We start from the raw sequence: 18,452 nt of genomic DNA, 5'->3' as shown, positions 1-18,452 counted from the left end.
GGTCAGCCTGAGCAAGGCTGTGCCGGAAGATGCGCTCATCTTGGCTCAGAAAACAGATTATGACCAGCTCAACAGCTTCAACAGGAAACTTCTCCTAGAGTTTTCTGGTTCGTTCAAAGCTGGCTTCTTCTGAGGCTGAGAGAATGTGACTTCCCCAAGGGAGCTGAGTAGGGATCTAATAGTCCTCCCCCTCCTATTATTATTATTATTATGACACAGCAAACAAGATAGATATGCTGGATTTCGTATCACAAAATCACAAGTCGAAAACTTCCCAAGTGTCTAGGACTGTGTGATGTATATTATTATTATTATTGTATGACACAGCAAACAAGATAGACATGCTGGATTTCGTATCACAAAATCACAAGTCGAACACTTCCCAAGCGTCTAGGACTGTGTGATGTATTATTATTATTATTGTTGTTATTATTATTATTATTATTATTATTATTATTATTATTATTATTTTATGGCACAGCAAACAAGGTAGATATGCTGGATTTCGTATCACAAAATCCCAAGTCGAACACTTCCCAAATGTCTAGGGCTGTGTGATGTATTTTCGGATGATGCGTGCAGATCCCAGTCGGGTGGCCTTTTGCAGTTGGCAGATCGTAATTTTGTCAATGCCTATTGTTTCCAAATGCCGGCTGAGATCTTTTGGCACGGCACCCAGTGTGCCCATCACCACCGGGACCACCTGCACTGGTTTCTGCCAGAGTCTTTGCAGTTCAATCTTGAGGTCCTGATAGCGCTATTATTATTATTATTATTATTATTATTATTATTATTATTATTATTATTATTATGCTGGATTTCGTATCACAAAATCACAAGTCGAACACTTCCCAAGTGTCTAGGACTGTGTGATGTATTTTCGGATGATGCGTGCAGATCCCAGTCGGGTGGCCTTTTGCAGTTGGCAGATCGTAATTTTGTCAATGCCTATTGTTTCCAAATGCCGGCTGAGATCTTTTGGCACGGCACCCAGTGTGCCCATCACCACCGGGACCACCTGCACTGGTTTCTGCCAGAGTCTTTGCAGTTCAATCTTGAGGTCCTGATAGCGCTATTATTATTATTATTATTATTATTATTATTATTATTATGCTGGATTTCGTATCACAAAATCACAAGTCAAACACTTCCCAAGTGTTTATTATCATCCCTGACAAACTGGAGGGGATTTGCACTCGCATGGGTTCTGTTCTTATGGGTAGGGAAGAATAGAAAAAGTCGAGGCAGCAAACAGCAGTGGAAACGGCCATTTCTCCAAGAACCAGTCAAAGCCAAGACACCACACATTTCTTAAGTAATAATAATACTTTAATAAAATTAAGTTCTTAATGTAATTTAGCACATTTAATACAATAACCCTTTCCCTTCTTTGTTTTCCTACAAGTTGTGCAACATCATTAATTCTCTCTTTTAACTTTAACTTTTAAAAAATCTTCTTTTTTTTTAACTATATGCCTCCGAACTCAGACACTGAGTCTAACTAGTTGTCTTTTCCTTCTCCGTCTTTTTTTCTTCTCCTCCTTTTACTTTCTGTTTGGGTTACCATTTCCGGGCTTCTCTCTCCTTCCATTTCCCTGGGTTTTTGTTTATTATTCTATCTTGTCAAGCGAGATAGAGAGAGAGAGAATACGGCTTTCTAAGCATTGGATACCGGTTTCCTATGACAAAAAAAGCCCCAAAAACGAGGCAAAGGGATGGACGGAGCTTCGAAAACCCTTGGCAAACGGTGTACACAATAGAAAATCATATTGAAAAACAGAACAAAGATTTCAGCACCATATTTAAAAGAGGGGTTATTTAAGATTTTCACAGCCCTTGTGGACTTGAAGTCGTGGATGGGCAAAGGGCAAGACCTTGTTGGCATCCTTGGCCTTTTCGTGGCCAAAACAATGACGAATGGTTTCATTACCAAAAGATTCCCATGCGCACCATAAATATAACCTCTGGCCCTGTTGAGGCTTTTGTTTTTTGCTTTGTTTCAAATTGATGTGAGCTATAAAAGCTGCCCTTGGACTTGCCTCAGTTGCCCATCCACACTTTGCAGCCTCAAATATGATGTCATAAAAGCAAAACCAACAAGGTTTGAGATCGACCAGCAAATCCCAGTGACCCAAAGGGAGATTGGACAGCGATGGTCCAAGGAGAAAAGGTTGTACAGAATGATGGGCCAACCAGAAATATCCCCCTGGCAAACCCTAATGCCCATCCATGTCTGAGGCCAACCCCGCCGAGGGATTCTGGGATTTGTAGTGTCCTGTAAAAGAAAAATGAGATGCGACAGCGCCCGGACGGAGGGAGAGGCGGAGCCACAGACCGAAACAAAGCAGAACAAGTAAACAAGTCCAAGTTAGTGAATGGACCATTACGCAGAAAAGGCTGTTTTAGCACCAGACATTGTTATTATTATTTCACAAAAAGCAGTGCAATTCTGCCCAACCAGCAGACAAAGCCCTCCTCTACAATGCTCCTCTACCAATGGATGGCCTTGGTGTCTCCATTGTTGTGTTCCTTCATCCGAGTTGAGCTCATGGAAGACCTTTGAACAGATTGGAGCCTTCCTCCGTTCAGACACAGGAACCGATTCTCACCTCAAGGATTCCTGGATATGGTTCTGAACCTGAAAGCGGCGCATTTCCACTCCTAAACACAACCAAGATAAACTCATTGTATGATATTCTGTTTGCAGACCAAACTCATGCAAAAGGGAACAGCGGTTTCTCTTCAATCTCAGTTTTCAGCACCAGGCCGTTCCAGATTTCATTCCCGCAAATACCTTAATCCCAGAAGGGATTCCAGACGCCCTCCGGCTTCCTTGGCTCCCTCTAAATCCAGATCGCCCTTGCTTGCGCCAAAAAGCAGAGCAGGATTCGCCTCTGTATCCCAGAAAAGCGGCACCCGGGATCCAGATCGATTCCTTGCTTCTCCTTTTACGTACTAAAAGCAGGCGCCATTCCTGCCCATGAGGTTTCCTTGTATTGTAATGTAAACACGAGCAAAAGTAGGTCCCGGTTGCGGTTGTTTTGAGTTCCGACAGTCATATTTGTACAAAATTAAATACTTACAAAATATCAAAGCTCAAGTATTTCTGACGGACCGAAAAGGCAACTCCTGATTTTACTGGAAGCCGAAGAGAAAAGGCCAAACAGGCTCCTCGCTGCCTAAGCCAGGTATTACGAAAAGGCCGACTCTGTACATTGGGACCATTGTGGGATCTGGAGAACATTGGTCCAGAAGTGGGCTTAAGGGGGTTTAAGCCCTTGTCATCACTCCTGCCGGAAAGAGAAATGAAGCAGAGCTACGGGGCGGAGAGGCAGCCGTTCGGTCTGTCTGAGCTGCTGTAAACTTAAAGAGTCTCTCTACATATATCAGAGCTTGGTGGCAACAGGTTGAACATTCATCGTGACTCATACGGGAACAGAAATGGACAAGACCTATGTCCGGTGTTATCAAAATGGTGCGTAAAGCAAGGATGAGACGTTAATAGGATGATACGAAAAATGGCCAACTTGATCCAGGACTTCATCACACTGATTTATTTCCCCGTCCAAGGACATTTCAGGCCGATTTCAATCATGGAGGGGCACGGAACCCATCACGTGATGTTGAATTACGTCCAGGCCATCTTTGAAATGAGCCCGGCGGAGGGAGTTCCCACCATGGGTTGAGTAATGGTCTTGTGCGATTTGATCCGCTCTTTAAAGCTAAAAACACATGGGATGGGACGTATCCTTCCCGGTCCCATTCCGTTGCCGCAAAGTGATAAAGAGCCGCTGAAAAAAGAGAGCAACGGAGAGCTGGAGAAGCGGCGGCAGAGGCTTTTCGACCGATAGTCCATGTGATGAAGTCCTTAGAATCTGGGGAACCCATCCTTCGTCTTCCTACTCTTCTTCGATTCTACATTTCTGTGGTCAAACCTTTTTACATTTCAGAGGTGGGAGGTTTCAGGACGCAAAGAGATAAGGTCAAGATAAGGGGTGGCTCTGGGAGGTGGCCCCAAGCTCTGATATAGATAGAAGCCTTCCGTAAAGTGCAAACTGAGGTTCAGTCCAGGGTCTCGCTGTCAAGCCGTTCAAGTATCTCAAAGAAAAAGGAACAATGAGGTAAAATAAAACGAGGAAAGGAACATTGAAAGGAACCTCTGGTCCTAAAAACAGTGAAGCGGCCGCCTGGGGTCTTCTTGAAGCCCGAAGCGATTCGCCACTTCGTTTCAGACCCAAATGGGATTCTGGCTGGAAAGAAAAACAAAACAGTTCCTATGACTGTAAGACATCAAGAAGTCTGGGACGGAGCTCATCACATTTTCGAAAGAGGTTGCGAGGTACTCTCCATCCATACTGGCCGGACGCAGTGGATCTGGACGTCTGTCAAAGAGGGACGAGATCAAGTCCACGTTGGTACCAAACACAAGGGAAATCGGATTTGAGTGGTCCCGTCTTGCAGCAGCATTTTTCCCATTTCCTTCAGAATGTGGGGCAAAGCAACTCTTGCAAAGTGAAGATCACCAACTGAAGGGTTGTCTAGGGGTCCGACAGTTGCACCAAGTTTGGGGTTTTCTCTTTACAAGGCCTGGCAAAGGAAGTGCCCCAAAGAAGCTGACTGCAAGGCCTCAGAGGCGTCGCTCAATGACTGACAGCAGTCACTGTACACTATGTCATCATTTACAACCATCACGATGATGCCACAGATATCCCAAGAGTTTAGAGTGTAGTAAGACACCAAGGAAAAGAGCCAAGAGAATGGTGGGAAAGGGGCCACGGGTGGCAATTTGATTCTTCTTTTGCAGAGAGGCCTTCGGATATGTGGCCATGGATACTCCCCGAAATAATGCCCGAAATCCACCTTCTCCCAGATGTCCTCCTTATTGGCTCCTTCCAAGGATCCTGGATCTGCACAAAACGAAACACAGAAATGGCCCACAACGAGTGTTCAATTGTAGTTTTGCAAGACAAATATGATATGGAGCAGTTATGTTTTCAGCTGAAGTTGAATGAAAGGGATCTAGGTAATGGAGATGTCGGGGTTACGCTTCCATCTCCTGTCTATCTGTTGAACAGATGCTACAGATGAATTGGAGGAAGAAATGATGGAGTAACTTTGGACAAGACTGTTTTCTTTATTCCAGATGGTCCTCTTGAAATCTGTAAGTGGGCATCTTGTTGTGGTCCATGGATAAAATGGATGAATTCTACCAGCCGCACGTTTTCATCGGCATGAACTACTGACCCCAAGCTTTTGGGGATCAAATATAGTTTATTGTGGATATTCGGTTATTTTTTTCTGTATAAGTAGATGGTTTCATCAAGTTTGGTGCCAAAACCTTCCTGAACTTTTTTGGAAAATGCCTTTCCTTCCTTCTTTTCCTTTTTGTGTCTCTGAAGGAAAACATTAACTTGCTTTCAAAGGAAAAACAAAACGACTGCCATGAAAATTATGCCGTTCTCTCCCAATTTCCCCATTTCTCTTTAAAATATAAAACGAAACGAAAACCGTTCTTACTGCAGGAAGTCGGGAAGGAGCAGACTAACTTCTAGCCTCCTCTTTCCCTTTTCTCAGGTGTTTGACAAACATCCTTTAGAAGATCAACGTAAACAAAACGAAACAAAACCGTAATTCTTTTTTTCTTAAAAAATAGACTCCTATTAGAACCCCCGCGCTTTTCCCCCTTTTATAAAAAAATAACATTAACCACTTTGACCGACAGAAAAGTGACGAAACCGTGGTTCAAATCTCAGCAAAGGAATGTCTTGGCAGGGATTTCAACAAACAAGCCACAGAAAGTGGAACCCCCCGCCCCCCCCCCCCCCCCTCGGGAGAAGCGGATCTCTACATTCTGCTCAGTCCGGGATTATCAGTTTTCCTTATCTTTTTTTAATACGGATAGCATCTACTATTCATCTTTTATTCATTCTTTCTCTATACGATTATAAGAAATACATTAGAAAGCGTTATACTTTTAGAAAGATTTCCTTCTTTTTTTAATATACTTAGTGATTATTTTCTATTCTCTTCCTTTCTCTCTCTCTCTCGTGATTTGGTTTAAAAACTACGGGACGATTCTTTTGAGCAAAAGGCCGAAGGGGTGGAGATGTGCCCTGCAAGGAAGGTGGGCTCTGGGTACCTCAAGCTCTTTTCAGCCTCGTTGATAAACGTGGTATCCCTAGAAACTGGGGGTCTGGAGGGAATGGGATCAGAACGGCCCCCCGGGAAGCCAAAACGGAGACGAGAGCCACAACATTCGGCCCGTTACAAACCCATCAAAGGTACAATAGAGGCTTACAGTTTTGGGAACTTTTCTCCTCAAATGCCAGAAGGAATGGGTTTACAAGATCTTATCATTGTAAGTCTTAGAGATGGCTAGAGAATTTGTGTTGTCGAAGGCTTTCATCCCAAAAATTTCGGGAGGGGTTTTGAAAATTTCGGGGGGGGGGGGGGTTGAACCCCTAGCACACACCCCTCCCCGCTACAAACCTGTCAATATCTGCTTGAGATAGTGCCTGGAGGGACTCTTGTTAATGTTTTGCATCTCATAGACTTAGCATGGGGATTTGGTTAACCAGTTAAAATTCATGAGTAAACGAGATTTTTTTATAACTTGAAAAATTTCGGGGGGGGGGGGGGTTTCAACCCCTAACCCCCCCCCCCCCCCTCGCTACAGGCCTGGCTTTCATGGCCGGGATCACAGGGTTGTTGTATGTTTTCCGGGCTGTCTGGCCATGTTCTAGAAGTATTCTCTCCTGACGTTTCACTCACATCTATGGCAGGCATCCTCAGAGGTTGTGAGGTACCTGACAACAACGCTAGAGAATTTTCTCTGGAAACATCTAGCTCCTCTGAGATGACTCTATCGTTAAGTCATCAAATCCTTCATCAATGCTTAAAGGAGCTATCCAGGCGCCAGAAGAGTTTCTGCACCTTCAAGTTTTCTCCTCATAGAATCGTAGAGTTGGAAGAGACCTCGGGGGCCATCCAGTCCAACCCAAGAAGCAGGAAAATCTCATTTAAAGCACCCCTGACAGATGGCCATCCAGCCTCTGCTTCAAAGCCTCCACCACAGTCCGGGGGAGAGAGATCCACTGCCGAACAGCCCTTCTCACAGTGAGGAAGTTCTTCCTGATGTTCAGGTGGAACATCAACCCACAGCCCTCCAATTCCCAGAAGACTCTATTGCCAATGGTATGGAATCCTGGGCGTTGGAAGGCCACAAGTTGAGAAGGTGAACTTGAAGGTGCAGAAGCTCTTCCGGCACCCATAAAACTCCTTTTAGGTTTAATGAAAGATTTGATGGCATTCACTTAACCCAAGGATCATCTCGGAGGAGCTAGACGTTCCTAGAGAAGGTTCTCTAGGGATCTCTAAGACTTGCAATGAGCCTTTGAGGGGTTTCGTAATGGGCTTTAAGGTTATTCTAACCCTGGGACAGATGAGGGGTCTGCTCTCCTGTCTTGGCCGTATGGTGCTCCACAACTTTGGGATTTCCTCCTGCCTCCAGTCTCCATGCAGAAGCCCAACGGGAAGGCTCAACGCATCCAGATATCCTATTGCTCCATCCAAACAAAGTGCCCTTTGGAGACTACAACATCAGACCAGGGATCCTCAGGCTTAATGCTGGCCGAGGAAGATGGTATTAGGAAGATTTGCTCCCACTTAGGACAAACCCAGCTGTTGGGCCCGGCTTTCAAGGCTCTTTCACAATCTCTATCGAGAAGAACCGGAACCGGAACCGGCCTGATTCCACCCAAAATTTGCAACGCCACCGAGCCCTCTGCTCGGTACGCATTAGAAGTCTCGTGTCGAATCAAATAATAACCCCAGCCTCTTCGGGTTGGGACTAGTTCGAAATCACAGCCAAATCCTTAATGTTTTAACTTATTAAAAAAGAGTGACGTTTTGCCAATTCTAAAAGTCTTATTTTTTTGTGTGTGTGTCAAATACAACCTTGCAGCAGCGTTTTCTTTCTTGGAAGGGCTATTCTCACCACCACCACCACTATCCACTGATACACACCATACACGCACACACAAGAGGAAGGAAAGAAAGTGGAACATATATTAAAAACACTTTTTAAGCCATACTCTGGATACAAATGTATTTTTTAACCTACATATATTCTAAACATTCTAATCTTTGTAAGGATCACTTTATCATAAAATAAAATATCCTTTTTTCCTTATAATAATAAATTACCTAATAAAAAGTATTTTTTTTATTTAGCCCAGTTCCTTAATACATTTACATGTAATAAATGCATTTATTAAAATAGAATATTAAATTATAAAGAAAGGTTCTAATTTTTTCCTCATTTCCCCCTTTTGCCTTTTTTCTTTTCTTTTTTTTTAAAAAAAAACAAACCCAAACAACTAGGCATCAAAATGCGCATCATCAAGGCAAAAAAAAATTAAAATAAAAAATAATATTCTGAAAGGAATAAAAAGGTTTGCAATGTGTGTTGCTGTCGTTTGGATCCGAGGGGCGTAACAGTCGTAGCCTTTGCATTGCTGGGGATTCTTTTTTACAAGACAAAGAGAGAAAGAAAAGAAAGGAAGGAAAGAAAGAAAGAGAAGAGAAAGAAAGGAAAAATACCAGACCGCTATCCCACCAGCTACACAAAGTGTCTGCCCCCAGAGTCTGGATTGGATTGCCATTTTGATCGATTGAGCCTCATTTGTATATAATTCCAAACTCATTTCTCCATTTTAAAAAAACTATTACAATACTACTACTTTTACATCACTTTTATCAATAACTTTCCTTTCACTTTATGCAAACCGGGCCCCCTCCCTCCCTCCCCAAATATCCATTCCTTTCTTTTTGCCATAGCAATGCTTCAACTAATGCAGATATTCTCATAGAAAGCCAGCTCTCCCGTCTAAGATCCCAAGCAAAGAAAAACCGGCAAGAGATGGAAACCCCTCCCAAATGAGTGGCCAAACATTTGCGGCCGCCACCCTTTGTCAATCAATTAATTGATCCACGAATGAAAGGGAAACGCACAAACAGTAGAGTCTCGCTTATCCAACGTTCTGGATTATCCAACGCATTTTTGTAGTCAATGATTCCAATATATCGTAATATTTTGATGCTAAATTCATAAATACAGTAATTACTACATAGCATTACTGCGTACTGAACTACTTTTTCTGCCAAATTTGTTGTCTAACATGATGTTTTGGTGCTTCATTTGTAAAATCATAACCTAATTTGATGTTTAATAGGCTTTTCCTTAATGCCTCCTTATTATCCAACATATTCACTTATCCAACATTCTGCCGGCCCGTTTATGTTGGATAAGTGAGACTCTACTGTATTTAAACCACCGAAGAGCTTGGTCAAACTATCTGCCTGGCTTCCTTTACTCATTAACATTACTTTTAATGCAAGAATTTATCAAGGAAAACATCTACAAGACTCTGCCTCCAGACACAAGAAATTATGCTCGTTTGTTCTTAGATGGTGAGCTGGTGGGTTACTGGAAGTTCTGACCATTGACTGATGGAAATCCACCTTAAAAACGCTCAAGGTCCCAATGCAAAGTCAGAGTAGGATCGGCGTCAACGCATGTCCATTCTGCCTCTGTGTCTAATCCCTTCCGGGCAACCTACTCGCTATTACATTCCCTGCCTTGTGTTGTCATTTTCCCAGCTGGGTGCAATGTTTTCTACATGGAGAGGAGCACAACATAGACAGTGGGATGGGGAATTCACGTCCATAGAGCTCCGAAAGGGACCAAACCCGACCCTCAAAAGACGGCACAATACCCATCCCGACTGGACACTACCGTCTGAATCTCTCCATCCGTCTGATTGGACAAACGGGATCTCTCTACACATGGGCTCACCATCCAACATGGCTCTACTCCATTCAGGCCGTAACTTTCAAGTCCAACCAGCGGACAGTAGCAGGTTTCACCTCATCTCATCTCAACATCATTTCCCAGAATTCTGGCCATTGCGAGACAAAAGCCTTCGTTCTATAATATGTGTGTGATCTCATCCCTCGATGCTGCATTTCACCAGGTTCACCTATTTCACACAATGGCCTCAGAAAGCCTTCCACTTCTATTAGCAGCACCCCTATAAACCTTGCTGTCCAATGGCTGGGTTTTTGGAGGTGCAAATAGCACATCGAGAGTGGTCGCAGGCTGAACAAAGTGGGATCCTGGCCAGGTGAGAGACCCTTGGGGCGGAATGTTTAGGGGCATATGAAACAGCACACAATCTGTTCCGTTTTTGTGAAGATTCTTCCCAGAATGGAACTCAAGTTTCCGAATTATGAATCCAAACAGCCCCCCTCCTAACCTCCCAAAATCAGAAACGGAATGGGGAGCACTCAAAATTCAAAACAAAAACAGAACAGATCCGCACACCCCTAGAATGTACAGTAGAGTCTCACTTATCCAACATTTGCTTATCCAACGCATTTTTGTAGTCAATGTTTTCAATACATCATGATATTTTGGTGCTAAATTTGTACATGCAGTAATTGCTGCATAGCATTACTGCGTATTGAACTACTTTTTCTGTCAAATTTGTTGTATAATATGGTGTTTTGGTGCTTAATTCGTAAAATCATAACCTAATTTGATGTTTAATAGGCTTTTCCTTAATCCCTCCTTATTATCCAACATATTCGCTTATCCAACATTCTGCCGGCCCGTTTATTTTGGTTAAGTGAGACTCTACTGTACATCCGCTGGGCTCCAAGGCGGGTCAGAGTTACAAGTACAGTAGAGTCTCACTTATCCAACACTCGCTTATCCAACGTTCTGGATTATCCAACGCATTTTTGTAGTCAGTGTTTTCAATACATCGTGATATTTTAGTGCTAAATTTGTAAATACAGTAATTACAACATAACATTATTACGTATAGAACTACCTTTTTTGTCAAATTTGTTGTATAACATGATGTTTCGGTGCTTAATTTGTAAAATCATAACCTAATTTGATGTGTAATAGGCTTTTCCTTAATCTTTCCTTATTATCCAAGATATTCGCTTATCCAAGCTTCTGCCGGCCCGTTTAGCTTGGATAAGTAAGACTCTACTGTACTTTTTCTGTGAAATTTGTTGTCTAACATGATGTTCTGGTGCTTAATTTGTATAATCATAACCTAATTTGATGTTGAATAGGCTTTTCCTTATTATCCAACATATTCGCTTATCCAACATTCTGCCGGCCCGTTTATGTTTGGTTAAGTGAGACTCTACTGTATATGCCCGCTGGTGGGTCCGAGTTACAAGTAACGTGTAACAAGCCAGTCTCTCAGGAGAGCTCTGTTGTCTTGAATTTGGCCCGAATTCCAGACACCAAAGCCAGCTACGATTATCGGGATAACTTCGGACTCTGATTTATGCAGCCATCGCACAGGATTTGGTGCTGTGTTCGTACAAGAAGAGGCCATATTTTGTTCTCTATCTGGTCAGCCAGGTGGAGGAGCCCTGCTTGATTTAAAGCAAAAGGGCAGGGGTCCTCCCTGGGCCACAAGGCAATGGTGGTGATGGCAGTCAGTCAGAGTAAGGCCGGTTGGGTCTCACGGGGGCCCTGAGATCAAGGGTTGGACCCTGCTGGTCAGTGCGATTGGGTGGTCAGGCCCAGTCCGAACTTTGGCAGCCAAGAGGGTCTGATTGTGTTTGGGAACGGTTTTTGGCCGTCTTGGATGCCTCAAAAGCTTGGACTGAAACCCACAAGTTTGTGGGACCTTCCAGGCGACATGGATTTCAGTGCAGGTTCAGAGATTGGCACAGGCTGGGCTTTCCGGGCCCCAACGGAGGGAGGGGCTGCTTCTCCTCAAACAATAACACTAATAAAAATCATGGTCGTCCTAATGTTTAGTCGTCTTTATTGCTGATGAATCTGACTGACGAGCGTAGCTTGGGGCAGAGGGAGCAAACCCGTTCAGAGTTTAATCTGAACTTTGGGGGGAGCCGTGCCAAGCACGAGCCCCGTTTTCTCCCCCAAAGAGACTTGCAATCTGCCCCCGGATGAGGAAGGTGGACATCGGAGCAAAAGCTTAAGGTCTTGGGCATTTTTTCCTTTTTCAGATTTATATAGATACATATATTTTTTAAAGGTAATTATGCAAATTTATTCCCACTGCCTTCCTGTAAGGGGGAATGGGTGTGAGGGCACACCAGCCCCACAATGCCTTTATTCCTCCCTTCCTCCCTTCATTCCTTTCAACACAGGAGGACTGTTTTCCATTTAAAACCTTTTTTTCTTTTCTTTTTCTTTTCTTGCTACATTTAAAAAATAACGAGGGGGCAAGTTGACGGAAATATATATATATATATTTATATTTATATATATTTTTAAAAGATGGGAGTTAAAATACTGCTATTAAACTAGAGCTGCTACATCAGGCTTTCTTTTAATATATATGTATATGTATATATAGATTAGATAGATAAAAGGTTATTGGAACTAAAAAACGAAACCCTTTTTTCTTTCCTACTTTTTTTTTTTCCTTAAAGGAAAAAGATGGAAGTCAGAAGAGGTGTGTTCGCCCGTCCCGTGAACACGTGTCTCTCCGAGGCAGGATAACGGCTTAGGGTTATCCCGCCTCGGAACAACACGTGTTCACAGCACCGCTTCCGACTCCCATTAGCAAATGCGGATATTGGTTTGGGTTTTATACTTTTATCCATATTATTATTATTATTACTTTTAGAAAAGGGGGAAATATTCTAATATTCTCGTCATGCATGTATACAAGGGGAAGACTTCTTCCCATGTTCATCTGACAGTACGAGACCCGTATCCACACGATCAGGACTCACCATGGCGTTTATCTATTTCTGAGGTCCTCCAGTGCAACTCAATGGCTGGAGGAAGTCCTCAATGGCTTGTGCGTGATCCGGAATTTCGCGTATCAAGACGGAGTCCTGGAATGAATGTCTTCCTTGTGGATACTGGGGTCGCACTGTAATAAGAAGACCATGGGGGAAACTGAGGGAAGGAGGAGGCCTATCCAGGGGCCATACCCCCCAAGATATCCAACTCTCTCGCTCTCTCCTTTCTCACTTTTCCCACTCACTCCTTCCTCTCCCCATCGCTCCTCCTCCTCCTCCGTTGCCTAGCACAAAATTAAGAAAACATGGACCGAAAACTTCCTCACGTCAACGACAAACAGACGTCACTCCGCCAAAAACAACTAAATTCAAAGAAACACGTCCGGCCCACTTCCTTCAAGACGGCCGGAGGGACGGGACATGGCTCTCGGCCCAAATCCATTTTGGGCACCCCTTCCTCCTCCTCCTCCTCTTCCACCAGCACACATTTTTAATATCTACATATGCGGGAGAAGGCCACCACAGTGCCTCTCCCCACGTTTCCTCCACTCGCTTCCACCATTTCTTTTGAAAAACGAAAGGATGAAAGAAAGAACGAGAAAGAAAGAAAAAAGGTTAATTCCATCTCCTGACCTTCTTTCCTTTTTTTCCCCCCACCCTCCTCTGGTTTTCTTCTACTGGGATAACTATAGATCTATTCAGTTCTTTAAAAAAAAAAACAAGCATTCTGTTATATATAGACTTCCTTTTTCTCTTTTTCATTTTTTCACGAGAACATCTTCTAAAAAGGGGAGACTGTCAGAATCCATGGCCTTCGAGGGCAGAGGCCATCGCCGAGGTGTTACAAACGTCTTTGTGGGATTTTGTTGTTTTTTTTTGGAAAGGAATGCATAGAAAGTTGTTTTGCTGGCATATAGGAAAAAGAGGGGGGATCTGGGGAGAACAGAAGGGGTGCAAGAGGTGACCAATGGCCATCCCATTCCCACCCCCATTCCCACTGAAGTTGTTGGGAAGGAAACTCCCGCAAAGACGCTTTGCTTGAGAAACTGAGGCCAAGGGTGTCCACTTCTGCCCTTTTTTTATTTATTCTCCAGCATTCGTTCTCACAGAATCAATATTTTTGCAACGAAACAGGATCGGAGGTGGCCAGATTGGCTCAAGCGGACACGAAAAGGTCTCCAAAATTTGGAGTTTTGTGAATTTGATGGAGTAAAACAACCAATTCTGGAGGATGAAGGTTGCAAAAGGTGAGGCCTACTGTTTTGTGAATTTGAGGGAATAAAACAACCAATTCTGGAGGATGAAGGTTGCAAACGGCATGGAACGGACGCCTCTTTTCTGCCTGATTGACAGTCTCCCCTTTTTTGGCCAAAAGAGCAGAACCAGGAGCGGGCAGACGGTCAGCATATTTCATCTCCACTGCGGGTTCTCTCTCGGCTTCTGGGCAATATGTACACAAAGCCGTCGCTTCTAAAACTTCTAAAACTTGGGCGGCGATCGCTTGTCCCATTCGGCAAACATTGCGCATTTCACCGAACTTGGGAACAATAAGAACATTCGGCAAACATTGCGCATTTCGCCAAACTCGGAAGGCAGTGCTGGGTATACTCTTTGAGACCCCGATCTTGTGCGGGAAGGGGGCAGGAATTTGGCAAGATGTCCATCCCGTGGAAGGAGGCCAAAAGATGGGCTCTGGGCTTCCAATTTGGCTGCAGAGAAGAGAGGCCCTGTCCTCATCACTCTCTGAGAAGGAGCAAAATACAACATCTACCAAATGGCCTTCCTTAGAGTCAGAGTAGACCCAGCCCTACCAACAGACGACCGGAGGGACCACCAAGGAGAAACACAAAGAAGTCAAGGGACAGTGTGTTGGGAGGAAAGGAAAGGGAAGTGAAGTATACAAGGACGCCCCTCCAAACAAGCACTCTCTTCTAGCTCAATTCCAAAGTTTCCTTCTGAAATAAAGGTCCGAAAATCTTAAGCAAAGGTAAAAAGAGGGGAGAGTTGGGAAGGAGGAAAAGGGGCCAAGAGAGATGGAGAGCGTGTGCATACGCTGTATCTATCTACCTATCTTTCTCCCTTCACACAAACGACTTGGCTGTTCGAAGTCTCCCTTTCCGCATCTCTGCTTGCGCCGTCTCTCTGGTTCCCAACAGTCTACAGTTTCAGATGTTAACCAAAGCAGGAGTCAAAATGTCTTGAAATGATTAAGGATGTTTGACAAGGCAATTCAATAGTATTATTATTATTATTATTATTATTATTATTCATATTATTATTATTATTATTATTGAGCATGTGTCTGTTTGCTTCATTCTGAAAAAAATAGAATATATAAAAGTAGGCAACCTCAGGAAGATCCATGTGCGGACAGCGAAAAGAGGTTTTGGTCCATAAGGAAATACTCTTTTTCTCTCTCTCTCTTTACTTGGATTTGAGTAACAAAAGTTTTGGTCCAGTTTAAAAAGACGACAAAATTATATATAAACATGTTAATTCATATATATATATAGATAGATAGATAGATATAGATATATATTATTATTATTTCTTTTCTTTTTTTGCTTTCCATCGGGTTGTGAATTGGTTTGACATGGGCTTTGTGGCCAGTATTGCATTATTGTCTTTCTTAGGTTTGGTGTGAAATTATTGTTGTCGTTGTTGAAACCAAAAGAGAAAGAAAGGAAGAAAAGATGTTTCTCTTTGTTGTTGTTGGCATGTGTGACTGTTTTTATTTTGAATTTGTATCATCTGGCAAGGATAAGAAGCAAAAAAAATATATAGAAACGTGGAGCGCGGCCCTCGCAATTCCCCCTTGACTCGGGAATTTGAAAGGTTCGTTTCCATGGGGAGAAGTCGGTCGTTTTGTCTTGGAAATACCCTGTTAGTGACTCCTGATCCTTATTGGATGAATCCCTGCCCAAACAGAAAAACGGAAAAAAAACAAATGTCCGAAAGCAGTGGCTCAGAAGACTCAAAATGAAAAATTTCAAGGCGGCCAAGAAGGTTCTTCCAACGGGCCCTTCCGACCCCATTCCTTCCGCCCCACAATTTCACTGGCTTTAATATTACGTGTTTTGTTTTACTTGTTTTGTTTTTTTCCTTAGGAACAAAATAGAGGACAAAGAATATAAAGGTCTTTAGCTGCTTTTTTTCTCTTTGAAATGTTTGAGGTAATACAGTTGTGCCCTCGTTTGATTAGGTTCCCAGAGGCTGATGGTTTCCCTCCTCCTCTTCCTCCTTTGTCATCAGATCCCGTCCTCTTTAGCTTCCAATGCAGTTTGAAGGCCCAGTGGCCGCGTCCGGCCATCTTTGGACCACAGCCCCACCCGAAGTGGGTGCCTCCTTCCAATCCGTCCCCTTCAGACGTCTCTCTCCATTGAGGACAGAGCTGCAGACCCTGCCCAGGTCGCGCCCCCAAAACCTCCTCTGTTCTCTAAGCACTGTTTCCATTGGATAGAGTTCTCCGTGTCCAAGCTCTTGTATGGCAATGGCCTTCTCTAATAGTTCTACCTTCTTCCTTTTTCTTTTCCACCACCACTACCATCATCCTTATCATTATTTTCTTTAACAATAACATACACTGCTAAAATAATTTCTTTCTTCATCTTTAAATTAATTTCCTTTTCTTATTTCTGATTTGTTTGTTCGTCCCTCGGACGTGTCTCATTCTGTCTTGATCTCCCTCTCTCCTCCACGGTCCCCTCCCTCCCGTCCTGTCACCCACTCCAAATTTATCCCCAAATGCTATCTGCCTGTCTGTCTGTCTCTCGTGGTTTTGTTGGTTGGTTTCTTTCTTCCTTGGTGGGCTTGCGTGTCTGTCTTTAAGAAAATATTCGTATGGCCTGCGTGGCTGCTGCATGGCACACGGGGCACTCGGGGTCGGTTCGCTCACAGATCCGGACGGCGCACTCCATGCAGAAGAGGTTGTGGCCACAAGGGACCAGGGCGGCAGTCACCTCGCTCTCGAAGCAAACCATGCACTCCCGGCTGCTGGAGAGGGGCGTCCGGCCGGCGCCGGTGGAGGAGGCGCCCAGTTTGGAGAAGCCCGGCAGGGTCTCCCCTTGAGACCGCCTGGGAAGCCCGGAGAGCGGAGGCTCGGGGAGGGAGGAGGAGGACGGGGAGCGATGGGAGTTGGAGTGGAGGGTGCTTGCACTGCCGGACCGCTGCTGCTGCTTGGAGAAGAGGATGGAGACGGGGTTGGTGTTCTCCTGCCCGGCCCACAGCGGAGCCCCTGACTCCGAGACCCCATAGTACAGGTCTTGCTTGTTGACGCCATAGTTGGGGAAGAGGTAACTGTAATTGAAGTCATTTTGGTCATTGAGGCGGGGCGTCTCGTAGGCGGGCTCTACAGAGCAGTCCCCAATGCAGCCCAGGCTGTTCTGGCGGAAGGTAGAGAGGGGCTTGCAGCCGGGAGCCGGAGTATGGACGCGCCAGGCCTCTGAGTAGCGGTTCTCCAGGCCTGAGTCGGGGCTGCTGGACAGGAAGTCGTTCTCATTGTTGTACTCCAGGATCTTGCCCGTCCGGACGGCGATGTGGGTCTCTATCTCCTCACGGGCCCGCTCCACATTGCCCGGCGCTCCTGTGATCTCGAAGACAGGGTCCCGGTCCCGGCTGGGAGTGATGATGTAGGTGTTGGTCTGCTGCTGGATCCGCTTGATGGTGGCACCTTTGGGCCCCACCACCAGGCCCACCACGCGATACGGGACCCGGACCCGGATGGTGACCTGCCCCGGCAGTGTGGGGGCGCTTCCAAAGGTACTGCCGGCCTTGTTGCGAGAGGCCCGGATCATGGAGAAGTGCTCGGCAGCCGAGATGATTTCCCTCCGGGCCATGGCCACGTCCTCCCTCCGCCCGGTCACCATGAAGACAGGCTCCTCGCCTCGCACTGGGGTCTTGATGTAGGTGTTGGTCTTGGCCCTCAAGGCCTTGATTTTGCAGCCTGAAAGAGAAACAAAGGGAGAAACACAGGAGAAGGATTAGTGTGCCAGGCTCCACAAGTCTGGAACTCAGTGAGGAAGGGCACCATGCGGCATGGAATCCTCCATTTCCCATCATTCAACCATTGAAGAAGCAGAAACAGAAGGGTTGGCCAATCAGAGGCACAGGTCCCATGTTTAAAGGTATTAAAAAACAGGAGGAAAGAAATCCTCCATCAGTTTGGAAATTTATTTATTTCCAATATTTATATCCCGCCCTTCTCACCCGAAGGGACTCAGGGCGGCTTACAACACTGGCATAATTAGATGCCTATACAAAATCAATCAACATTACATAAAATCAGTTAAAAACAATTAAATACAATATAAAATTACAGTATATAAATTTTTAAATATATAAATTGAGAGGCAGCACTCCCTCTGAAAGTGAAAATAGGTTGGAATGGCTATGTGGTTCTCCCAAAAAAGGCAAACACCCCCCCCCCCCCAAAAAAAAACTTCACACTGAGTGCACTTGTATTAACAAAACTAACAATAGAACACAAAATCCTTTCCTCAGAATCACATCATCTTTAGGTTCTTTAAGGCATTAAACATTTGCTGGCCCCCAACAACTTGCATATAAACTCCAGGTTCCTCTTCACTGGAATGGCATTTTCTTTAGCCTACATGTCTCTTTTCTGCTTGAAAAAGCCTGCATTAATC

The 18,452-nt window shown here is 44.5% G+C and overlaps 1 protein-coding gene across 1 annotated transcript in view; it reads right to left on the bottom strand.

The window, feature by feature from the left end:
* Positions 1-1,307: 1,307 nt before the first annotated feature.
* Positions 1,308-18,452, bottom strand: part of mex3a (mex-3 RNA binding family member A) — a 32,946-nt gene continuing 15,801 nt past the window's right edge. The window contains exon 2 of the mRNA XM_062965048.1: positions 1,308-17,749. Within this exon, the coding sequence (XP_062821118.1) occupies positions 16,632-17,749 (1,118 nt within the window). The 3' untranslated portion in view covers positions 1,308-16,631. The remainder of the gene's footprint in view (positions 17,750-18,452) is intronic.

The sequence above is a fragment of the Anolis carolinensis genome, unplaced genomic scaffold (genome assembly GCF_035594765.1).
Source record: "Anolis carolinensis isolate JA03-04 unplaced genomic scaffold, rAnoCar3.1.pri scaffold_14, whole genome shotgun sequence".
NCBI lineage: Eukaryota > Metazoa > Chordata > Lepidosauria > Squamata > Dactyloidae > Anolis > Anolis carolinensis.
This window is presented reverse-complemented; position numbering and strand designations above follow the sequence as displayed.